At 42.7% G+C, this 26584-nt stretch overlaps 1 protein-coding gene across 12 annotated transcripts in view; it reads left to right on the top strand.

Moving 5' to 3' along the window:
- LOC115197057 (pleckstrin homology domain-containing family A member 7) overlaps positions 1-26584 on the top strand; it is a 172519-nt gene that overhangs the window by 23857 nt on the left and 122078 nt on the right. Inside the window, exon 1 of one of the 12 annotated variants that reach the window (XM_029758213.1) lies at positions 5298-5449. The exons of 10 other annotated variants lie outside the window; for them this stretch is intronic. In XM_029758213.1, coding sequence (XP_029614073.1) covers positions 5313-5449 — 137 coding nt within the window. In that variant the 5' untranslated portion in view covers positions 5298-5312. Of the gene's footprint in view, positions 1-5297; positions 5450-25259; positions 25391-26584 lie in introns of those variants that run through there. One more of the 12 variants, XM_029758214.1, reaches the window with a different exon arrangement.

The following is a 26584-nucleotide window of genomic DNA, read 5'->3' as shown; positions in this document are numbered from 1 at the left end:
AACTATGACAGACAAAATGATGGAAAAAAAATCCAGAAAATCACATTGTAGGATTTTGAATTAATTTATTGGCAAATTATGGTGCAAAATAAGTATTTGGTCACCTACAAACAAGCAAGATTTCTGGCTCTCACAGACCTGTAACTTCTTCTTTAAGAGGCTCCTCTGTCCTCCACTCGTTACCTGTATTAATGGCACCTGTTTGAACTTATCAGTATAAAAGACACCTGTCCACAACCTCAAACAGTCACACTCCAAACTCCACTATGGCCAAGACCAAAGAGCTGTCAAAGGACACCAAAAACAAAATTGTAGACCTGCACCAGGCTGGGAAGACTGAATCTGCAATAGGTAAGCAGCTTGGTTTGAAGAAATCAACTGTGGGAGCAATTATTAGGAAATGGAAGACATACAAGACCACTGATAATCTCCCTCGATCTGGGGCTCCACGCAAGTTCTCACCCCGTGGGGTCAAAATGATCACAAGAACGGTGAGCAAAAATCCCAGAACCACACGGGGGGACCTAGTGAATGACCTGCAGAGAGCTGGGACCAAAGTAACAAAGCCTACCATCAGTAACACACTATGCCGCCAGGGACTCAAATCCTGCAGTGCCAGACGTGTCCCCCTGCTTAAGCCAGTACATGTCCAGGCCCGTCTGAAGTTTGCTAGAGAGCATTTGGATGATCCAGAAGAGGATTGGGAGAATGTCATATGGTCAGATGAAACCAAAATATAACTTTTTGGTAAAAACTCAACTCGTCGAGTTTGGAGGACAAAGAATGCTGAGTTGCATCCAAAGAACACCATACCTACTGTGAAGCATGGGGGTGGAAACATCATGCTTTGGGGCTGTTTTTCTGCAAAGGGACCAGGACGACTGATCCGTGTAAAGGAAAGAATGAATGGGGCCATGTATCGTGAGATTTTGAGTGAAAACCTCCTTCCATCAGCAAGGGCATTGAAGATGAAATGTGGTTGGGTCTTTCAGCATGACAATGATCCCAAACACACCGCCCGGGCAATGGAGTGGCTTCGTAAGAAGCATTTCAAGGTCCTGGAGTGGCCTAGCCAGTCTCCAGATCTCAACCCCATAGAAAATCTTTGGAGGGAGTTGAAAGTCTGTGTTGCCCAGCGACAGCCCCAAAACATCACTGCTCTAGAGGAGATCTGCATGGAGGAATGGCCCAAAATACCAGCAACAGTGTGTGAAAACCTTGTGAAGACTTACAGAAAACGTTTGACCTGTGTCATTGCCAACAAAGGGTATATATCAAAGTATTGAGAAACTTTTGTATTGACCAAATACTTATTTTCCACCATAATTTGCAAATAAATTCATTAGAAATCCTCCAATGTGATTATCTGGATTTTTTTTCCTCATTTTGTCTGTCATAGTTGAAGTGTACCTATGATGAAAATTACAGGCCTCTCTCATCTTTTTAAGTGGGAGAACTTGCACAATTGGTGGCTGACTAAATACATTTTTGCCCCACTGTGTGTGTGTGTGTGTGTGTGTGTGTGTGTGTGTGTGTGTGTGTGTGTGTGTGTGTATTTATTTGTAATAATGACAATTACAACAATACTGAATGAACACTTATTTTAACTTAATATAATACATCAATAAAATATATTTAGCCTGAAATAATGAAACATGTTCAAGTTGGTTTAAATGATGCAAAATCAAAGTGTTGGAGAAGAAAGTAAAAGTGCAATATGTACCATGTAAGAAAGCTAACGTTTAAGTTCCTTGCTCAGAACATGAGAACATATGAAAGCTGGTGGTTCCTTTTAACACGAGTCTTCACTATTCCCAGGTAAGAAGTTTTAGGTTGTAGTTATTATAGGACTATTTCTCTCTATACCATTTGTATTTCATATACCTTTGACTATTGGATGTTCTTATAGGCACTTTAGTATTGCCAGTGTAACAGTATAGCTTCCATCCCACCCACGCCCCTACATGGGCTCGAACCAGGAACACATCGACAACAGCCACCCTCGAAGCATCGTTACCCATCGCTCCACAAAAGCCGCGGCCCTTGCAGAGCAAGGGGAACAACTACTTCAAGGTCTCAGAGCGAGTTACGTCACCGATTGCAATGCTATTAGCGCGCACCCCGCTAACTAGCTAGCCATTTCACATCGGTTACACCAGCCTAATCTCGGGAGTTGATAGGCTTGAAGTCATAAACAGCTCAATGCTTGAAGCACAGCAAAGAGCTGCTGGCAAACGCACGAAATTGCTGTTTGAGTGAATGCTTACGAGCCTGCTGCTGCTGCCTACCATCGCTCAGTCAGACTGCTATATCAAATCACAGACTTAATTATAACATAATTACACACAGAAATACGAGCCTTAGGTCATTAATATGGTCGAATCCAGAAACTATCATCTCGAAAACAAAACGTTTATTCTTTCAGTGAAATACGGAACTGTTCCGTATTTTATCTAACGGGTGGCATCCCTAAGTCTACATATTGCTGTTAGATTTGAAGGTTGTGCAATGTTATGTCATAATTACGTAAAATTCTGGCAAATTAGTTCGCAACGAGCCAGGCGGCACAAACCCTGACTATGCGTGCAATTAACGCAAGAGAAGTGACACAATTTCCCTAGTTTAACCTCTTACATCTACACGTTCCGCTAGCGGAACGTCTGCTCCAATATCCAATGATGGGCGGGGCGCAAAATACAAACTCCTAAAATCCGAAAACTTCCATTTTTCAAACATATGACTATTTTACAGCTATTTAAAGACAACTCTCCTTTATCTAACCACACTGTCCGATTTCAAAAAGGCTTTACAGCGAAAGCAAAACATTAGATTATGTCAGCAGAGTACCCAGCCAGAAATAATCAGACACCCATTTTTCAAGCTAGCATATCATGTCACATAAACCCAAACCATAGCTAAATGCAGCACTAACCTTTTATGATCTTCATCTGATGACACACCTAGGACATTATGTTATACAATACATGCATGTCTGTTCAATCAAGTTCATATTTATATCAAAAAACAGCTTTTTACATTAGCATGTGACGTTCAGAACTAGCATTCCCACCGAACACTTCCGGTGATTTTACTAAATTACTCACGATAAACGTTCACAAAATGCATAACAATTATTTTAAGAATTATAGATACAGAACTCCTCTATGCACTCGATATGTCCGATTTTAAAATAGCTTTTCAGATGAAGCACATTTTGCAATAATCTAAGTACATAGCCCAGCCATCACGGGCTAGCTATTTAGACACCCAACTAGTTTAGCCTTCACCAAAATCACATTTCCTATAAGAAAAATGTTCTTACCTTGCTTGTTCTTCGTCAGAATGCAGTCCCAGGACTTCTACTTCAATAACAAATGTAGGTTTGGTCCCAAATAATCCATCGTTATGTTCCATCAAGACGTTTTGTTCGTGCGTTCTAGACACTATCCCAACGCTAAATCTCGGCCACGAGCATGACGCAAAATGTGACAAAAAATGTCTAAATATTCCATTACCGTACTTCGAAGCATGTCAACCGCTGTTTAAAACCAATTTTTATGCAATTTATCTCGTAGAAAAGCGATAATATTCCGACCGGGAATCTGCCTGTCTGTATACTGAGGGAAAAACCGAAAGCCGGGGGCGGGGCGGGTCGCGAGCGTAAGGCTTAGTCCACTGAGTGACCACTTAGCTTTTGCTCTCCTTTGTTTCAGCCAGGGCTTTGAATTACGTCATTCCTGTTTTTCCCGGGCTCTGAGACTCCATTGGAGATGTGGGAAGTGTCACGTAACAGCAGAGATCCTTAGTTTTTGGGAGAGATGTCAAACAAAGAAAATAAAAGGTCTGACAGGGTACTTCCTGAACAGAAGCATCTCAGGTTTTTGCCTGCCATAGGAGTTCTGTTATACTCACAGACACCATTCAAACAGTTTCAGAAACTGTGGAGTGTTTTCTCTCCAAAGCTAATAATTATATGCATATTCTAGTTTCTGGGCAGGACTAATAATCAGATTAAATCGGGTACGTTTTTTATCCAGCCGTGAAAATACTGCCCCCTAGCCATAAGAGGTTAATATTGCCTGCTAACCTGGATTTCTTTGAACTAAATATGCAGGTTTAAAAAAATATACCTCTGTGTATTGATTTTAAGAAAGGCATTGATGTTTATGGTTAGGTACATTCGTGCAACGATTGTGCTTTTTTTCGCAAATGTGCTTGTTAAATAACCGTTTTGTAGAAGTAGGCTATGATTCAATGATAGATTAACAGGCACCGCATCGATTATATGCAACGCAGGACAAGCTAGATAAACTAGTAATATCATCAACCATGTGTAGTTAACTAGTGATTATGTTAAGATTGATTGTTTTTTATAAGATACATTTAATGCTAGCTAGCACCTTACCTTGGCTCCTTGCTGCACTCGCATAACAGGTAGTCAGCCTGCCACGCAGTCTCCTCGTGGAGTGCAATGTAATCGGCCATGATCGGTGTCCAAAAATGCAGATTACCGATTTGTTATGAAAACTTGAAATCGGCCCGAATTAATCGGCCATTCTGATTAATCGGTCGACCTCCAGCTCTGAGTCGTAATGTAGTTTCGACCAGCGTGGGTCTCCGTCATGCAGTGTGGGATTGTCATGTGGGCCATAGAAATAGTTACTAGAGGGGTCAAAGCCCCTCCCTCATACCACTTGAATAGTATTTCCCAATCTAGTAATTATATTTCTATTGGGGGGGGGGGGTGTGTTTCCAGTTCATCACTACATGGCTACGTCTCAAGTGGCACCCTATTCCCTATTTAGCCCACTACTTTTGACCTGGGCCCATAGGGCATGAGACTTCTGCTCAGCGAGATTTATTCCATAGACAAACACGAGGGGCTCGTCTGAGCAGTGTGGGGGTCTGACCATACAGAACACAGATAGTGGAGGAGGACACACACAAAGGAGGGATTGAGGAAGTGATGGAGAGATGGCAGATGGATGCAGTGTTGTGGCCCAAACGTCTGTCCAGTGTCCATGCTGCACCATGGGAGACAGTAGGCATTCTGTCACCCGAATGACAAGTGACAAATGGTGGTTGGGCACAAAACCATTAGCATTTTGAGTCTGAGTGGAAAGAGGGAGAGAGAGGGTGTCATGTGAGAGGACAACGACGGAGGATGAGAACGCAAAACAGAGGGAGAGGATGAGGAGGAGGACAAACACTGCATGGGACTTAGAGGGGAAAAAAAGAGTGTGGGAGACAAACAGAGGGAAGGCTACATGGGAAATATTAGACTAGTTTGTCCTCTAAGGCTGAGTTGAGGAATGGGGACCTGCTTTAGCTGTGACCCGGCTAGAGACTCGGGTCCCGAACTGGTTCCCGTCAAGAGTCACGTCACCCGGCCAAGACGAACCAAGGCTATCGCTAGCGTAGATAGATGGGATCTGATATGCAACACCAGGTAAACACAGAATACTTAACCTTTTTATATACGTTCCTTATGTTGGCACCTAATTCAGTATTTTGTATTTATGTTTTTTTTCGAATTCGGTTTTGCCGAACCCTAATAGCAGGGTTTTGTTCCTTAGGCACCAAACGGAAGAAAACAGACTGAAACAGGGAGGTACTATCTGGACTGGTCCAATAAGAAACTCATTTTTTTAAAATTTTTTTTTTTTACATTAAACGCAACCCAGTAGTAGTGTTAGATACAGTAGAATTGAATTGATGTTGACTGGGCAGCAGCAGCGAGGTGAATGAACTGCTGCATTACAGCTTGTCACATCACGCCAGGTTTGTTTTGCGGTGTAGCGGTATCCCGCGTCGTACATCACACTCCACATGAAAGCGGTGCGTGTGGCACCGACTTCTGCTTCACTCTGTTTTAACTGCACATGTAAACAGTCAACCGCACACACGTACCTGTGCATACACACACACACACGCGCACCCACATACACGCACCCTAACGGCATCCGCAGAAAGCAAACATTGGCTTCATTCGGGGTGGCAAGAGGCATTTGACAGGTTTACTAGCTCGCTCAGCACTTTTCCCAGTCCCACTCGCCCAAGCCAGCCCATGAAACAGGTGCATACCCTCTCATCGTAGCAGTCTGATAGACCATAGATGGATAGAACAGACCTCATTATCCAAGCTGTGATTGATTATCTGTCCAACTGCCGTTTTGAATGGGATTCAGTTGAGTCAAGAAATTATTCTTTTGGAAAATGTGGATCAAATTGCTCATTTTAAGTTCACTTTTTTTAGTGTGGCACAGATATGGCAATGACTCAGGTAAATTATACAGCAATGTTGGTTGGGCATCGCTATGAGACTGATCTTCAGCTATGTCTACAGTTTCGGTTCAGGAAAAACTTTAACATGCAAATCATTGATGACAAGGGCCAGATTCCTTCGAACCAGGGTTGTCAAACTCATTCCATGAAGGGCCTAGTGTCTGCAGGTTTGTTTTCCTTTCATTTAAGACCTAGACAATTTTTTTTTTTTTTTTTACTAATTAGTGACCTTAATTAATCAATCAAGTGTAAGGGTGGAGCGAAAACCGGCAGGTACTCGGCCCTCTGTGGAAGGATTTTGACGCGTGCTTTTAATAAACCATCAAACTGTTTCAAATGTGTAACTTAGATTTTTACAATCAAACAATTGCTGCTACTGAACATAGCTGCAGATTACTGGATTCAATATATATGCAAAGATAACGCAACACTGCCAAGCTAGTGATAAGAAAACGTCCCAGCGGATTCCTGCCTGCCTCTTAGCCTCTTAAGGATGACGTCCCATGGCGCTCATTTGATTATAAACTTCGCTTCCACATACTGTGCTATTTATTCACCATCAAACAGTGGGTTGAAATGAAATGCAAAACCTATTTTTTAAAAAAAAATTCTTCATCAACACCACGTTATCAGGAGGAGGAAATGAGCCTTTTCTGCATTTTCATTCAGATATGAGAGATTGAAATTAAATTGAAATCGTTCTGACTGTAGGAAGGCAATTACGATACGGATTATCCGAGGTATCTGATGTCGATTTACTCTCCTGGGCATTGAGAGTTCTTAATCTTGTTTAGCGACGGGGCACAGGACCCAGGGTCCCACCATGTGTCATCAGTCTTTAGGTGGGGTCACTGAGGTTGTGTGTCTACCGCCTAACTGCTGTGCTGTTTGTGTGTTACTTTCTTATGACGCAGGATCATTAAGTGCTGGTAGTGGCAGGCTGCTCTGAGACCACCATCCGTGGGGGACGCACAGCCCGACCGCGCCACACCGGCACCGCGTACGCATCCTCTATTCGTTTGAATGTGTTGACAGTTGGCCGAAAATTGCTTGAGCCGCGCTAAGAATTTGGAACGGATGAAAGCCAACAGCCCAATATTCCAGAACACTGCTGTGCCTCCATGTTTTTGGACTCTGATAGGCACTTAAAAGTGTAAGAACCAGAGCCCTGTTCAGCAGGGCACAGCGTTGTGGAATGTTCTGATTTTTTAGAACTGTAATATGTATAACAAACCTCTTTTTTTTCTGACATGTAGAATAAGGAATCACTTCAGCTCCATTCACGACGTGACATTTCAAGCTGCAAGGTTCCACAACGTTTATGCCCCTGAGGAGTCTTGACTGTTTCTCAGGCTCACTGACGTGGGATCACTGCTGTCTCTGTGGAACTCTTTCCATGCTCCTTTTATACCCGCTGTAAACTGTGTATATGACGAAGAAAATTCCATTTGGTGTCACACTGTCTAGGATGTACCCACTATATTTCTACCAGAGACTGGGAAGCTGTGGTTTCTCCTCCTTGGAGGACTGCTTGTAGTAAAACTAACACTTTTTCAGGAACTCTTACATTTTAAAACGAACCCTTGAGAACTGACTAAATAGGTGTTAGAAAACCATTTTGAAGGACCGGCCAGCAACACCCCAGGTGCTGGAGCTGGTCCCCTGGGGGGGGGGGGGGGGGGTTTGAGAAATTCAGATATGTAGAATGGCTATGTCCCAGTGTGCCAAGTCCCATACCTATTGTACGTCCTTGACCCTGATGTAACGTCTAAGGAACCATAATCCAACGTCACAATGGTTTCTGTGTGAGAAACGGCTCGTTGTCTGTTGTGCTCTGTTGCACACAGACCCACCATCAGGAGTTGCTGTTGACTTTCCTGCTTTACAGCAAAATGTGTGAAAAACATTGACTTAGTAAGATAAATCTAGACCTTCTCAATGAAAAACACGACTCATGAGTACTACAGTGTTGGGTTGAATCTCTTATCTTAACACCAAACACCCACTTCGCTAAGAACAACCTTGCTTTTTCCCCCTTATTGTTTGATGTAGGAACACGTTGTTCTTGCCACGTTTTTCTCCCGTGGCAGGTCCTCTTGAGGCACCTCTTTGTCACTTTAGATCTCTATCGGCTATGGGCGAGAGTGATTTGATAAATTTGGAAAGAATGAATTATTCAGCGGCGAGGGTTGAGTTAGTGGTCCCTTAGCTCGCGCTTTTACTGTAAAGACGATGTCCGTGAAGTCTAACCGTGAAAGACTTGTTTTTCATTCGTGTCTGGATTGCCATATGTAACGTTGAGTTTGTCACAGGAAACAATATTTTTAATCCCCCCCCACATTAAACTGGTTACTTGTCACAGTCATTTGTCGGTTTCCTTTGCAGCTCAATATGAACCTCTCAATATAATCTGCTGTAGTCTCATGCGTGGGCACTGGTTGGCTGTTTTTGACATGTACATCATGCATATAAAACGTTGGCCTTTTTCTATAGAAATAGGTCCTGCCTCTCGCTAAATAGTAGAAAGCAGATTATTCAGTCGACATTCTAATCGGTCCTACAATATGGCGACATCATCTATAAGAACGCAGCTGCCACTTCATTAAAGCCGTTAGCCGTATGACTCCCTGAAAAAATAAAGGTTAAATAAATAAAGTCCAAAATAAACATCAAGGCCACTAGTATCTGGCAACACAGTTTGGTTTGGGTCGGCACGTGTGAAAAGTGTAATGTGGTTTCGTGGAGAGGAATCATCAACTCAGCCATCCGTTGTCAGTGACTGCAAAAAAAGATGACTTGGAACAGCGCCACCACTCACTCATCACTCTGTGTATCGACCAGTCTGTCAGCCAGCCTGTCTGTCTGTCTGTCTGTCTGTCGGCCAGCCCCTGTCTGTCGGCCAGCCCCTGTCTGTCGGCCAGCCCCTGTCTGTCGGCCAGCCCCTGTCTGTCGGCCAGTCAGGCACACAGTCGGACTGTGCAGTAACAGCTAAGCCCTGTGTGTTTGGCTGAATCGGTTTAGAGGGAGAGGAAAAAGTACAGTAGAGTAGATGCGTTTAGTAGAGCACAATACAGTACATTATACTGTACTCTAGTGTGCTCTACTGTATTGAATTCTACTGTACTCTACTTTTCTTCACTGTACTGTTCTCTACTGTGCTGTCCAAACTTGTGAAACATAGACGTCAATGATTGGTTCAGATTTGGTCCGGCCAGGGCGGACTGACCAAATTTCCACTATTTTTCAACATCCGTGGATGGCCGGTGTCAGTTTGACTATATGATTTTCCATTGTAGCCAATACAATTGCAGTAATTCAGTTAAAGATTTGGTAACAGAATTACTGGTTTTAATCACTTAATAATTCATAAACAAACTTGCTATCAGTAGAAACACTAACTAGTAGGTCTACCTTTACTTGTTACTTCTGTGAACTTTCATTATCCTCCCTCCTCATGGGGGATCGAAATGAGAAAATATCTTAAAGATGTGGGGTTTGGTAACCGAATTTGTTAAACTTACAGAAGACGACAAATAATTTCTCCAACTAAATGTAAGTGTTGATATTAGTTGTCAGGGGTCTTTTAAATATGGTCTAAATTACACCTTTTTTTCCTGGTGGTTTTTGTCTTTATTTTTTTGACCAAAAACTAAAATAAGCTACATTTCCAGTCGGGGAAAGTTTAAAGGGGAAAGTGCGTTGGTGTGATCACTTTGGCCGGATATGATAACATTGTTGCACTGATGCATTGCAAATAGTTGCACCGCCCAGACAGAGATGAGCACTGTGAAAAGATCCAAAGGATTTGACAACCATTAGAAAAATGGAAATCACTTGCAAACCACTTGAGCAATGAGGCTGTAACAGATTCTGAGGGTAAACGGCATTTACCGTTGAATTGCTACATTTTACATACGAGTTATTTTTTTATGTACAGTACATGTATTATTTGCAGATGTCACTGACAAACACACCCTGAAAGCACTGAATTGTCTTGCGTTACCACCTTATTAATAGGCCTACAGCGTTCAGTAGGATGCGTTGCTCAGTTGATTGACAGGTGTACTGTAGAACGATACACTTTCATCTAGTGTGGATGCTCACCAATGTGGGTTAGAGTCTGGACTCGCGATAAACTTCTTTTAAAATATCTGACTTTTACTGAAATACTGCTGTAAGATGATAATGAGTGTTCTTGACTTTAGGGCTGGCACAATTACCGTAGGACCGTGTAACTGATGGTTATGGATGAAGATCGCCATAAAAATGTAACTGTCATAACTGTGAAGAAAAAAAAAGATTAAGGGTGGGTTTCACCAACATGGTTTAAATGAATCTAGGATTACAGCTAATCTAGGTTTTGTAAATCTAGGTTTAGAATTAATCAGAGATGTTGCACCACTTCATTTTAACTCGATCAGTAAATCGATGATTTAACATTTTTAAACTATGATTAGTGACATGTTAGACCAATATATGAGGTATTTCATGAGTTGAAACGAAGTAGCTAGCCTACTTGACAAATGAGGCCACAAAGTTGCTGTTCCTTGATAAAATAATAACAATGTAACGTTAAAACTACTGCAACTCCATCGTGAAAGGTTCTCATGGGTTGGTTGATTTGAAATAAAATGTTATTTGCCAGTATTGGACAAACGTATTTGTTAGCTAACGTTAGCTATTGTAGCTAGCTAGTTTATAAACCAAGCTAGATATCATAAAATATTGTCATTACTTAATGTTATTTAGCCATTTTATTATTTGTCTGCTAGCCACCTGATCATGGCACTATTGTCGGAGCTTATGGAGGAATTTAGTAACGTAACTGTTACTGGAGGATCAAGACAGACAACACGGCTGTCAAAAAGAAGGAAGCCACCTGGGCCCTTTTATGTGATGGATTTAATGGATCGACACGGATTAACGAGAAGAGGGACCTAAATGGGATGAAAGCGTGCTGGATATAAAAAATAAAAAAAAGCCAAAGCCAAAAAGGATGCAGCAGAAAAGATGCGGGGGCCATTTCAGACCGGAGGGGGGCCTCCGTCCAAGGAAATTGATCCTATCACCCAGAAGATATGCGAGATGATTCCCCAGCAGTTTGGCCTTCTCCATAACTCCTATGATGATGACGGACAACTCTATCCACCAATATTTTTAGCAAGCGTAAATATCAATGCCTATAATGCACGTTAAAACTAACGTTAATGCAACTTCACTACAATGTTACCGTTATCAGGCCCGTTACAGCATGTTGCATAACGTCATTCGTATCAAGGCTGGGCAAATCATAAGCCCCAACTCAATTGTCTTACCAAATGAGCACGTAAATAGCCTACTAATAATGAGTTAATTATCATAAAACTAAACAGGATTCAACCTGTCTCTAATTATTCTCTGAGGAACTCTGTCGTTTTGGTCTCTCCACAGTAGATATGCTGCCATTTTATCAGTTAAACCACCTCAAGTGGCAGTTTAGAATTCATCTCCAATCTAAGTTCATATTTGTAAAAAAAAAAAAAATCATTGAGCAACAGGTTTCAAATTAATCTATGTTTAAAGTGAATACTAAACTTAGATTAGAGGAAGAATTTAACTAGGATTCATTTAAAATTTGGTGCAACAAGATTATTACATTAGTGTCCAGTTTGAGAAACAGACTCCTCACAAGTCCTCAACTGGCAGCTTCATTAAATAGTACCCGCAAAACACCAGTCTCAATGTCAACAGTGAAGAGGCGACTCCGGGATGCTGGCCTTCTAGGCAGAGTTGCAAAGAAAAAGCCATATCTCAGACTGGTCTATAAAAATAAAAGATTAAGATGGGCAAAAGGAGACGGACACAGAACAGACGAACTCTGCCTAGAAGGCCAGCATCACGGAGTTGCCTCTTCACTGTTGATGTTGAGACTGGTGTTTTGTGGGTACTATTTAATGAAGCTGCCAGTTGAGGACTTGTGAGGCGTCTGTTTCTCAAACTAGACACACTAATGTACTTTGTCCTCTTGCTCAGTTGTGCACCGGGGCCTCCCACTCTGTCTATTCTGGTTAAAGCCAGTTTGCGCTGTTCTGTGAAGGGAGTAGTACACAGCGTTGTACGGGATCTTCAGTTTCTTGGCAATTTCTCGCATGGAATAGCCTTCATTTCTCAGAACAAGAATAGAATGACGCTTTTCAGAAGAAAGAATAGATTGACGAGTTTCAGAAGAAAGGTATTTGTTTCTGGACATTTTGAGCCTGTAATCGAACCCACAAATGCTGATTCTCCAGATACTCAACCAGTCTAAAGAAGGCCAGTTTTATTGCTTCTTTAATCAGAACAACAGTTTTCAGCTGTGCTAACATAATTGCAAAAGGGTTTTCTAATGATTAATTAGCCTTTTAAAATGATCAACTTGGATTAGCTAACACAACGTGCCATTGGAACACAGGAGTGATTGTTGCTGATAACTGGCGTCTATGCCTATTTAGATATTCCATAAAAAAATCTGCCGTTTCCAGCTACAATAGTTATTTACAACATTAACAATTTCTACACTGCATTTCTGATCAATTTGATGTTATTTTAATGGACAAAAAATGTGCTTTTCTTTCAAAAACAAGGACATTTCTAAGTGACCCCAAACTTTTGAACGGTAGTGTACATGTAGTTAGAGTTATTAAAGTGACTATGCATAGATAATAACAGAGTAGCAGCAGCGTAAAAGGGGGGGGGGGGGTGAGGGGCAATGCAAGTAGTCTGGGTAGCCATTTGATTATACGTTCAGGAGTGTTATGGCTTGGGGGTAGAAGCTGTTTAGAAGCCTCTTGGACCTAGACTTGGCACTCCGATACCGCTTGCCGTGCGGTAGCAGAGGGAACGGTCTATGACTAGGGTGGCTTGTCAGTTTTTAGGGCCTTCCTCTGACACCGCCTTTCCTCTGTGTTGCCTTGTGGTCGTAGGCCAAGCAGTTTCCATACCAGGCAGTGATGCAACCCGTCAGGGTGCTCTCGATGGTGCCGCTGTGGAACCTTTTTGAGGACCCATGCCAAATAATTTCACTCTCCTGAGGGGGAATAGGTTTTGTCGTGCCCTCTTCACGACTGTCTTAGTGTGCTTGGACCATGTTAGTTTGTTGGTGTTGTTGACGCCAAGGAACTTGAAGCTCTCAACCTGAGAATGGGGGCGTGCTCGGTCCTCCTTTTCCTGTAGTCCACAATCATCTCCTTTGTCTTGATCACGTTGAAGGAGAGGTCGTTGTCCTTGCACCACTAATCGCTGTTCTGATGCCCGGAAGCTATTTTCGGTCATAAGAGACTGTAGCAGCAACATTATGTACAAAATAAGTTACAAACAATGCGAAAAAACAAACAAAATAGCACGGTTGGTTAAGAGCCCATAAAACGGCAGCCATCCCTTCCAGCGCCATCTCACCATCGCGTGGGGCTAACGTTTGCCAGTTTATCTGATGGGACAAGCTATAATGTAGCGTTCTATCATGTGCTAGTTAATCTTCTATTTTATTTGGCTGATACTCTTTTTTGAGACGGAGAAACGTATTTTTTATTTAAACTGTTTCTAATATTCGCAAGTATGGCAGGGAGGCTCTGACAAGAAGATCAGGATGTAGAAAAGTTGCTATTTTCTCTATGGAGCCACAGAAATAATAAGTGAAAGTTGAGTCCAAATCTCTCAATTCTCATGCTATTGTTGTAGTTAATGCTCTTGGATTTGGGATTTTAAGCCACATTACAACAGAAACTCAACAGGCTGATTTGTAGCACAGCATACAGTCTGACACCTCTCTCGCTTTCTCACTCACGTCATAACCAAGTAGGTGCTCTTTGTTCTGTTCAACAAAGATCTGTAATCTGTCAAATTGTCCTGATAGACGTATCAGAATCTCATCTGTTAGGTTCAGAGACCTCATTTACCCATCACTAGGTTTAACCTCCTGCCTTGACTGGATGAGGAAATTATTATATTATTACAATTGAACCTTTGATCAAAACATCCATCCTTTTGGGTTTTTACTAAGTGTATTCAGAAACATGTTTTTGTATCATTCAGCAGTCAAACATTTTGTTTCAGTATTCAAGTGAATTTAGCCAACCTAGTCATTCTTTGAGAGACATGAAACAAGTATTTCCTGAAATGTAGAACATGTCAAGGATTGTCATATATTTGGCATTTGTGTCATAAATGTAGATGGTGAATTTAATGGACATTTTTGTTCCACTTTCACATGAAATGACCCTGACCTGAATTGACTTATGTCACCAAAATAGCAGCACATTAGCTGCATTCGTGTTTGTTTAAGAGGTTTTCTATTGACATTCATCTGGATACATTCAAATGAATGATGATGGCCGATTATTGCCTGGCATGGCTAGAACATTTTTCCTTCTCGTCGGGACACTCAACACTGTTCATTACGAGGAGATTTCATTTATGGCTCCCGAGTGGCACAGCGGTCTAAGGCTGCATCTCAGTGCTAGAGGCGTCACTACACACACCCTGGTTCGAATCCAGGCTGTATCACAACCGGCTGTGATTGGGAGTCCCATAGGGCGGCGCACAATTGGCCCAGCGTCGTTCGGGTTGAGCTGGTGCAGGCCGTCATTGTAAATAAGAATTTGTTCTTAACTGACTTGCCTGGTTAAATAAAGGTTAAATTGACGAAGCTAGCTAAATAATTTGTTGCTAGCAAAAAATATGTCAACCGTATTCAAAAATATCAGTTGCTGACAAAAGCTGGTCGAACTACACTAAACAAAAATATAAACGCAACATGCAACAACTAAAAATATTTTACTGAGTTACAGTTCATATAAGGAAATCTGTCAATTGAAATAAATTCATTAGGCCCTATGGATCTATGGATTTCTCATGACTGGGAATACAGATATACAGTACCAGTCAAAAGTTTGGACTACATTTTTCTTTATTTTTACTATTTTCGACATTGTAGAATAATAGTGAAAACAACATCAAAACTATGAAATAACACAGATGGAATCATGTAGTCACCAAACAAGTGTTAAACTAATTCAAATATATTTGACATTCTTCAAAGTAGCCACCCTTTGCCTTGATGACCACTTTGCACACTCTTGACATTCTTAAACGGAATGAAACAGGAGGGACCTACATGAATGGTCTCAATGGAAACTCTTGTTTTGTTTGGACTAATGATTACCCCACAGAACAGTTATATGCATGCAAGAATGTGCAAGGCAGTATTGAATGTGTCACTGTCATCTTGATTTACTCCAGTTTCTCTCGACATTTGCACATAAATTATAAACTTTCCTTTGTAGGCTAGGTTGTAGCAAACTCATGATGGGTATAGGACAAATTAGAGTATCATGTAGTAGCCTAAACCTATCGATGTTACATTGAGCTGGGTGACTGGAATATGAATGACAGGTATCCAATATGCTGTAATAGAAATAAGGTAATGCTCCTAAAAAAAATATTGTCCTCCCTCATCTTAAATGGCGCCGACTGCCACGGACACACACACACACACACACACACACACACACGCACACACACACCCCCCCAAAAAACACACACACACACACACACACACCTCTTCTGCCAGATCGCAATCTCTATAGACCTCTAAAAATGTCATATCACCACCCTTATGATTATGTATTATATAATAGCAATATAAGTAACTCTTAACAGTTCAGGTGGGCCTTTTGCGCCACACACACACAGGGGGCTGGACTGCATCATAATGTCAGTTGGTGTGATGACGCCTCTGAGCTTATCAGTGTCCTACAGCAGCCTTTCTCCCCTCGCCTTCTCCCCTCCCCCTGTCCGCTGTCAAGGCTACATCCAGCAAGGTATTTCAGGAATGCCACCCCCCCAGCAGACCCTGGCTGCGTCCCAATTGGCCCTCTATTCCCTATACAGTGTACTACTTTTGACCAGGCCCATAGGGCTGTCAAAAGTATTTGCTTTATAGGGAATAGGAGGCCATTTGTGACAGCCCCGCTCTCTCTCTCTCTCTCTCTCTCTCTCGGTCGGCATCTTACTCTCGCTCTCTCTCTCCCGCTCTAACTCGATCCTTCCCCGCTCTCACTCTTACTTCATCCCTCCCTCCTTCCCAATCTCTGTTTCTTTGAACAGGGGTGTGTGTGTGTGTGTGTGTGTGTGCACAGACATACAACCCCCCCCCCCCCAAAAAAGGTCTACTGATCTAGATACTTCTTCAGACTAAACACGTACACACACACACACACACACACACACACACACACACACACACACACGTCTTCACTCTCTGCAGCGGTGAGATAGGCCCAACACCTATCCATCTCAGTGACAGACATGTTCCTTGCAACTGGACTACAGCAGGATGACATAAGACAACAAGTGTAGCGAGAAATGCTCCAAAATGTTTCCAAGGTGAAGTTTGCCCAATCCTAACCTTAACCACGGTGGGGCAAATGTCAAACAAACCATAGATCAGCGTCTAGACTAGAGGCAACTTCACCCTACACCACAACATAGATTCCGCCAAAAAACTGAGTCCAAACCCAAAGCTACATCCATAAGCTGTCCTCATACATACTCAGAATGTATCAATGCAATGTTGACATTACATTGTGGGGATTCTGTGCTCTTGCTATGGGAGAGTTTGAAATTACCCTATGTTGGGCCATGGACCAATAGTTTCCTTCCATTGTCTGTAGAGGAGAACTGATGGGCCAATTTGGCTTTGGTTCAGTCATCGAATGATGAAGCGGAGATAAAACAGTCAATCAGTCCGCTGCACCTAATCAGTTCTCAACAGCAAAGTCCTCAGAAATCGGCCACACACCAAAGCAACAGTGTTCAATTCATTCAGAAGTCACGCGGTGCTACTATAAACAATTGTTAAAAAAGCAGTTTATCATATTTATTGGTAACATACACATGGTTAGCAGATGTTATTGCGAGTGTAGCGAAATGCTTCTAATAAAGACGTCGGTGTCCGTGACGTGGCTGGTTCTCCCTTTGTAATGCCTGTAAACCCTGCCACATAGGTCTCGTGTCTGAGCTGTTGAATTTAGATTCCACTTTGTCCCTATACCGACATTTCGCTTGTTTGATTGCCTTGCCGAGGGAATAACCACTGTTTGTATTCAGCCATATTCCCAGTCATCTATCCATGGTTAAATGTGGTGGTTCGCGCTTTCAGTTTTGCGTGAATGCCACCATCTATCCACGGTTTCTGGTTAGGGTAGGTTTTAATAGTCACAGTGGGTATAACAGCTCCAATGCACTTCCTTATAAACGCACTCACCGAATCAGCGTATAAATCCATATTATTCTTTGAGGCTGCCCGGAACATTTCCCAGTCCGCGTGAACAAAACCATCTTGAAGCGTGGATTCCGATTGGTCAGACCAGCGTTGAATATTTCTCGTCATGGGTACATCCTGTTTGAGTTTCTGCCTATAGGAGAGGAGGAGCAATATGGAGTCGTGGTCAGATTTGCTGAAGGGAGGGTGGGGGAGGGCCTTGTATGCATCGCGGAAGTTAGAGTAGCAGTGATCCAGAGTGCTACAATCAATATGCTGGTCGAATTTAGGTAGCCTTGTTCTCAAATTTGCTTTGTTAAAATCCCCAGCTACAATAAATGTAGCCTAAGAATATATGGTTTCCAGTTTGCATAGAGTCCAGTGAAGTTCCTTGAGGGCCGTCGTGGTATCGGCTTGAGGGGGGATCTACACGGCTGTGACAATAACCGACGAGAAGTCTCTTGGGAGAAAATATGGTCGGCATTTGATTATGAGGAATTCTAGTTCAGGTGAACAAAAGGACTTCAGTTCCTGTATGTTGTTATGATAACACAATGAGTCGTTAATTATGAAGCATACACCCCCGGCCCTTCTTCTTCCCAGAGAGATGTTTATTTCTGTCGGCGCGACGCATAAAGAATCCCGGTGGCTGTACCGACTCCGACAACATATCCCGAGAGAGCCATGTTTCCGTGAAACAGAGTATGTTACAATTCCTGATGTCTCTCTGGAAAGCAACCCTTGCCCGTTATTTCATCTACCTTGTTATCTAGAGACTGGACATTGGCGAGTAATATACTCGGAAGCGGTGGGTGGTGTGCATGCCTCTGAATTCTGACCAGGAGGCCGCTCCGTCTACCTCTTCTGCGACCTCTGGGATCAGATCAAATGCCCTGGGTGGTGATGTGAACAACGGATAGGCTTCGGGAAAGTCGTATTCCGGGTCATAATGTTGGTAAGTTGACGTTGCTCTGATATCCAATAGTTCTTCCCAGATGTATGTAATAACACTTAAGATTTTCTGGGCTAACAATGTAAGAATAATACATAAACAATAGTTTCCTAAGGACTAGAAGCGAGGCAACCCTCTCTGTCGGCGCCATCTTATACAAAACTGGCTGATGCTACCTAGCTAACCTAGCTTGTTAGCAAGATATGTCAAGTTAGAATGCGGTCCTTGGCTAACCTGTTATTGCTATTGTTCTAACTAGTTAGCTATGCTAACTATATGTATTTTAGCACTGGATTGCTACCTATTCTATCCAGGACCAGGTGTAGAGTTAAATCCACTGTGTCAGGCAATTGCAAGGAGGTAAAACATTCCTTGGGATTCTGAATTTAAGCAATCATCTGAGGAGCGGTGTTGGAAAAGAAAGTTAAGCGTATCTGCTTCCTGGATACCATCTTCGTAATACGTCTAAGAGAAGATTAATACTCTCTCTAGCCTTCCAGGCTTTTATTAGATGCGTCCCAAATGGCACCATATTCCATATGCACTACTATTTACCAGAGCCCAATTGGCAATGGTCAAAAATTCTGCACTATGAAGGGAGTAGGGTGTCATTTGGGACTCAGAATGGAAACCAAGACAAGGGAAACATTTGCATATCACCACCATTTGAATCCCCTCTCAATACAATAGTCTGATGGTTATCATTTGAACTAAATTAATGCCTTTCGTCAGGGAGAGTTTCTCGTACTGTTGGATGAAGGACAGAAATTAATCTAATCCAAATGGATTGCTCGTCTCTTATATAATCGTTTTCTAATTCCGTTAAAATGTGCCTGCGTCCCAAATGGCACCCTGTCTGCTATATAGAACAATACTTTTGACCAGGGCCCATAGGCTCTGGTCAAAAGTAGTGCACTATATAGGTAACAGGGTGCCATTTGGGTTGTACCCGGTCTCTTCAAAATCATACTGTACTCATATTGTATTGTCATATTGTATTGTCATATAAACATTCTTAACTGACGCAGGTAAATTGTGTTACATTGTCTTCCCCACTCTTTTAGGGAGCCTGGGTTCTATTCTATTTTAGTGCAAAAATTGGATTCCCACAGACAAAGTAATGGCCTGACTGTTGGAATCAAATGTATATGGGCCCCGAGTTCTGAATAAAGAACTTTTAAAAGTAATGGCTGCCAGTTTCCAGGTCCTTTTTAATGATTGAAGAATAAATTAAATAATCTTTGTTAAACTTGTTGAATACACGTTTCTGATTGGCTAGAAGGGCATTCTAGAATGGACATTAACTAGATAACGGGACAGTTGGAAAAGATATCGGAACACCTTGAAATCATGACGCTATATGCTCCTACACATGCAGACCGTCCTTGCTACAAAGTTACAGAAAGCTAAACCAACAATCACACAAACCGAAATTGGATACATTGTAAACGCAGGTGCAACGAGGAAAAACTTCCAGCATTGATTTGTCTTTCAGATACGCATTTTTTTGTTGTTGGAGCATCTGATGACCTAACGTGGTGAGTGATGAACATAATTCTTCAGTCCCTACTGTTGCAGTAATGATGCAAGTGGCGCTATGCTGTCAAATCCACGTTTCTACTCTGAGCGAAAATATAAACAAAACATGTAAAGTGTAACATGTTTCATGAGCGGAAATAAAAGATCCCTGGACATTTTCTGTTTTTGTGTGTGTGTGTGTGTGTGTGTGTGTGTGTGTGTGTGTGTGTGTGTGGCGACCCTCCCACTCTGTCTGCTGTATTCTTTCTCTCGGCTCTTGTTTTCCATAATAGGATACAGGTGGGTGGAGCTGGGAGGGTCGTCAGCGAAATCAGAAACACCTGAGTTTCGTTTGTGTCCCGGGGATAAATACATCTTTCCCTCATACATCGAGGAGACTCTCCACACAGACACACTGTTGTTTTTTTTTTGTGGCATTTTAGAGCGTTGTGTTCCATTTATTTTGGCACCTCTCATTATCACCATCTATGCACGCATCCACTCACTTTCACTACTGACTACACGCACCATTGTTACTTTATTTAATAAATATCTATATTTTATTTCTTTATCGCTGCGTCCATCTTTGTTACGACTGAGCCGGTTCGTAATAGTGAGAGAGAAACAGTATGATTTCCCCCCCACCCCCCCTTCTATTTATGTGCGTGGGCAGAGCAAGATCACAGGTGAAGACTGTCCACCTGCTTCTAGACAAGGGGGGAGAGAGAGACAAAAAGAGAGGGAGGGAGGTAAAGAGGGCAGTGTTTCCTCTCCTTGATGAAATTGGGCTGGAATTGAGTTTCATAAAAGCAAACAGCAGGAGACAGAACCCACCTCCCTCCCTCCCATTCTCACCCTGGTCTCAGCGGCACAGGAGCATGACGTAACCACCCTATTACACCAGTCTCCTTCGGAGAGTGCTGCTCTCTGCCCTACACAAATAACCTGTATCTATCAATCGGTGTCAATCTGCCATATTGTGTCAGACTTACTCTGTCATGTATGATACATAACAGGTGGGTGTTTGAATTGCCTGAGGCCGCCGATTCAATATGCTCTCTGAGTAACACTTAGACAAACAAGTCTGTTGGATCGTTCAAGGAACTATGTACAGGGAACTGCTAAAAGCATGGAAACACTTGCGTAAATGAGGGATACAAAATATATTGAAAGCAGGTGCTTCCACACAGGTGTGGTTCCTGAGTTAATTAAGCAATTAACATCCCATCATGCTTAAGGAAAAAATGCTGGGCAGGCCATTATTTTGGCTACCACGGCTATGCCCCCCATAGGATGACAATGCCCCCATCCACAGGGCACAAGTGGTCACTAAATGGTTTGGTGAGCATGAAAAGGATGTACCATGAACAATATGCCACGGCCGTCTTAGTCACCAGATCTCAACCCAATTTAACACTTATGGGAGATTCTGGAGCAGCGCCTGAGACGGCGTTATCCACCACCATCAACAAAACACCAAATTATGGAATTTCTTATGGAAGAATGGTGTCTCATCCCTCCAATAGAGTTCCATACACTTGTAGAATCTATGCCAAGGTGCATTGAAGCTGTTCTGGCTCGTGGTAGCCCAATATCCTATTAAGACACTTTATGTTGGTGTTTCCTTTATTTTGACAGTTGCCTGCACTGTATGTAGTAGGGCTATTAAGCTATAACCCAATTATCCCCTGGGATGTATTCATTAGTCACCCTGTAGTAAAATATTTGCATGGATTCATGTTCAGTTTGATGTCCTACTGCCCCAAGTGGATGTTCACCAGAACTACCCTGTTAGATTTGATCATGGGAAATCCATTTCGTGGATATGAATGCAATGACCTAACTTCCTGTTGCTTGTGTCCTCACTTGCTTTCGGCACTGTTGAATTCCGTCCCAAATGGCAGCCAATGAATTCCTTCTACACTGCGTGCACAATTATTAGGCAAGTGAGTATTCTGATCTTATCATTATTTCTATTCACATTTTCAAACTCCAAAACCATATAAACTTGAATGCTTATTGGATTTAATCATTTTCAGGTGATATGTATTTGTGTAATGAGGGAGGGTGTGGCGAAAGTGAATAACACCTTTATATCAAGGTGTGCATAATTATTAGGCAGCCTCATTACCTCAGGTAAAATGGGCCAAAAAAAGAGATTTAACTGATACTGAAAAGCCAAAAATGTAAAATGTCTTTCAGACGGATGCAACACTCTTTAAATAGCTAAACTATTGAGGCGTGACCACCGGACAATCAAACGTTTTGTTTTGCGAATAGTCAACTGGGGCGCAAAAAACGCATGGGGAAGAAAAGGCGCAAATTAACTGCAAAAGACTTGAGAAGAATTAAACATCAAACTACCAGGAACCCATTATCCTCCAGTGCCACCGTATTCCAAAACTGCAACCTACCTGGAGTGTTCAGAAGTACAAGTTGTCAAGTGCTCAGAGACATGGCCAAGGTCAAGAAGACTGAAACAAGACCACCACTGAATACGATTCACAAGTTGAAGCGTCAAGATTGGGCAAAGAAATCCCTGAAGACAGATTTTTCAAAGGTTTTATGGACAGATGAAATGAAAGTGACTCTTGATTGACCAAATTGATGGGCCCGTGGCTGGATCAGTAATGGACACAGGGCACCACTTTGAGTCAGGTGCCAGCAAGGCGAAGGAGGGGTACTGGTATGGGATGCTATCATTGAGGATGAGGTAGTTGGACCTTTACGTGTTGAAGATGGACTGAAACTCAACTCCCAAACCTACTGCCAGTTTCTGGAAGATTCTTTCATCAAACAGTGGTACAGCTTCCTCAGCACTCTAGAAGGCCATGATCTTTATGCAGGACAATGCTCCATCACATGCATCCAAGTACTCCACTGCTTGGCTAGCCAGCAAGGGCCTCAAAGATGCCTGAATAACGACCTGGGCCCCTCACCTGGCTTAAATCTTATTGAGAACTTGTGGGCCCTTCTCAAACGTGAGATTTACAGTGAGGGAAGACAATACACCTCTTTGAACAGCATTTGGGAGGCTGTGGTTGCTGCTTCAGCGAAAATTGATCGAGAACAGATCAAGAAACTGACAGACTCCATGGATGGAAGGCTCATGGCAGTTATTGAAAATAAGGGTGGCTATATAGGTCACTGAATATTTTTCAAAGGCCAAAAATGTTATAATTGTCATTTTGTGTTACTTATCTGTTACACTTACTCTAAAAATTGAGAATCAACAAGTGAGTTGAGAGAAATTATTTTCGTAATTTAGTTGCCTAATAATTGTGCACACTTATATATTTCCCTGAGAAAGACAAAACTCACTTTTCCTTTGTTAAACATTCAGGTTTGAGGTTCAATAACATTTTGGATTGACTGAGAGCATTGTGTTTGTTCAACAATAAAATGAATCCCAAGGAATACAATTTGCCTAATAATTGTGCACGCAGTGTATAGTGCCCTATGGGCTCTGGTCAAATCAGTGTTCTACAGTACGTAGGGAATAGGGTGCCATCTGGGACGCAATCCATCCAGTACCAAGAGCGGACATGAGCAAGAGGAAGTTAGGTCATTGTATTCATATCCACTAAATGGATTGAGTGGATATATTCAGGGGCGTGGCGTGCTCTGAACACTGCCGCTCGAAATAGAATGATCAGCTCCATTCATTCTGTCCGACAGACAATAGTTTGTTCTGCACGACACATTTCCACCTGAACATTCTGTCATGTTACATCCTTCTGACCAGTCCCCTGCGCTGTCATTTTGCCCTGTCATGTTCAGTAGAACATGGACTCTGAAACGTCCACTGTTCCACCCATTTGCATGGTTCATTACAAATCTAAAGTATTGGACTTTTAATATACAATAGGACTAAATGCATCTGGACTTGCAAAATGGTTATGTTTCGATAGTTTGGCATAGGCTCTTGGACAAAAATGACTATTGTAAACCAAAAAATATATCCACTTTCTATCAAATCTATGTCCTCAATCTATAGTCCTTTAAAGAAATCAGGATGTTACAGGTCAGGACATTGACCTATACAGCAACAGGTCAGGACATTGACCTATACAGCAACAGAAACGGTCAGTTTTCCCAGATTTGGGCTGTGGTGGTCACTCCCTTGTTGAAGTGGAGTTATGTACTGGCAAACCACCAACACTGCTGCCAAGACAAGGTAAAGTTGTATTGGTCTGTCTGTATTTAACTCTATCGGTCCCTCTCTCGCTCTCCTTGTTTTGCACTCACTCTCACTGTTTTTCTCATTCTCTCGCACTCTTTCTCTCTTAGCAGTGCATATCCTGCCAATGAGCATGAGGCGGGAAAAAGAGAGCAGCCTCTCTCTCTCTCTGACACCCCCCCCCCCCCCACCCTCCCCCTCTTTCTCTCTCCCAGTCTGTGTGCTCAGTCGCTCAGTGCTGTTGTGTCAGGAGGCTCGGGAGCCGGGCGGAAAGCCGGTGCTGAGGGGAGAGCGACTGGTTAATAATTGGTAACGACCACCTTAGAGATGTATTAGAGACAGCGCCAGAGAGATGCAGCCAAAACTGTCCGGACCTACACGTAAGGGACAGTGGCGATACGGGATAGAGAGAGACTGGACTACCGTTATCCACCACAGACTGAGGAGATACGCATTGAAGTGATCCAGCTGGTACCAGAGACAGTGAAGATCCACTGTAGAGAGACCGGGGAGAGACTGGTGATTCAGTGTCAGAGACCGTGGGGGATATTGCTCGGCGTTGACATACCAGTTAAAGAGATCGAAGCCTTTGCCGATACAAGCTGACGACCTCACACGTAGTTTACATGTCAGATTGTTGGGGGGGGGTACCTGTTAGACACTAGGGAGGGGCATCTGAGACTCTTGACTTGACTGACTATTTTGGTTAGAGGCTAGACATAGACACGTCTCCCCAGTGATGTCAGGTGGGGTCAGCCACACCCCTTTCCTACCCTGCTGAGAATTGTTGTGGGGCCTGGGAGGGGCTTAGATTTTGGGGTGTCTGGATGACGGCACAGGTGTGTTAACCACACCAGCGCGTTCCTCGCGCTCTATCCTATCTGCTCTCTCGGTCTCTCCTTCACTTAAAGCTTTCACTCACACTCTCTCTCTCTCTCTCGATCTATCCTTCTATCCCTCCCTATGGATAAGTTAAATAGAGCAATAGCAGAAGGGGCTTTTTAAAGTAACTCCACCACAATAAGAGGGCAGGTCTGCAGCAGCTATAGAAACCCAAGCAACAGCCGGTAGCCGCAGTAACTGTGTGGATTACCAGAAGCATCATGTGGAGCCAGTCGGGATACTGCAATCACTTCCCTCACCCCGGACATCCCTTCTACCACGCACCCTCTTGCAGGTGTGTGCTACTTCTAATACACCAATCCTGCTCTATTTCTGCCCGCTTTTTATAGCGTCGAAATACAGCAGAGGTGTTCCTTAGGGTAGAGTGTTAGTGCCGATGATGTTGTGCATTTTTTACAGAACGTTCGAGGCAGGGATATTTGGATCAGACATGGTTGCTAGGTAATTTCAATGTGATGTTGTTTTAACAAAGTGGTTTAGCTTTTGTTGTGGAGTCATACTTGGTTTGTAGAGGACAACATGTCTCTGAATAGGCCGTTTTTTGGGGGGGGGGGGCGATTAAACACATTTGTAATGAACAATGAGGCTAGCAGAACAGGCTGGTTTAGATTGGGTGATGTTGTTCCTGGATAACTGAAGTTGAAGAGGTTCTGCGTTTGTGGTGGAGTAGAACCAGGTGAACAGGCTGACTGGGTTTGGTCATTGTCACAAAGCTGTGGGTGTGTGCTATTGAACGACTTGTTTAGGAAGGACTCAAATTACACGTTGACTCTTTGGGATGTCCTAAAAATAGTTTGCTGAGCCAATGTGCTTAAATATGTTACCCTTACGGTGGTTCATATTCGTCACCCACGTTGATATCGGAATTCCCATGGATATGCCATGGTTTGTTAATGAATCTTGTAGTGTTAGATGCTTGCTATTTGCTAGTTCTCTAAATTACACATCATGCTTTCTCATAGCATCACTGTTGACTCCACATCCTAGCACAGTTTCACTGCACAGAAATCGGGAATAATTGCACAAACCCATTCCCAGGTTTGATGGAAAGCTCCGAGATTGGAATCTTTTTGAGGTAATGAAAATGACTCCTCCTCGTGTTAGAGAAACATTCCATTTCCCAAATAAAAGTTTAAAAGGCTGAGATATCGTCACTGTGGCTCTCTATTCCCCCTCCAGCCATGATGACATCATTACATTTATCACACTGTTGCGGATGTGCCCCGCTCTCAAATGAACACCATCAATTCTCATCACCAGAGGGGTAAAAGACTGACTCACACACATTCCTCATCTGCCAGATAACAATCTCTATTCTCTATAGACCTCAAATAATTTAATACCACCACGCTTATGGTTATGTAATAGCAATACAACTCGCTAATAACAGTTCGGGTGGGCCTTCGCGCGACAACAAATGTACGTCTTGGATCTTATCTACAAAAATAAAGAAAACGAGCTGGAGTCT

The sequence above is a fragment of the Salmo trutta genome, chromosome 7, assembly GCF_901001165.1.
Source record: "Salmo trutta chromosome 7, fSalTru1.1, whole genome shotgun sequence".
Taxonomy (NCBI): Eukaryota; Metazoa; Chordata; class Actinopteri; order Salmoniformes; family Salmonidae; genus Salmo; species Salmo trutta.
This window is presented reverse-complemented; position numbering and strand designations above follow the sequence as displayed.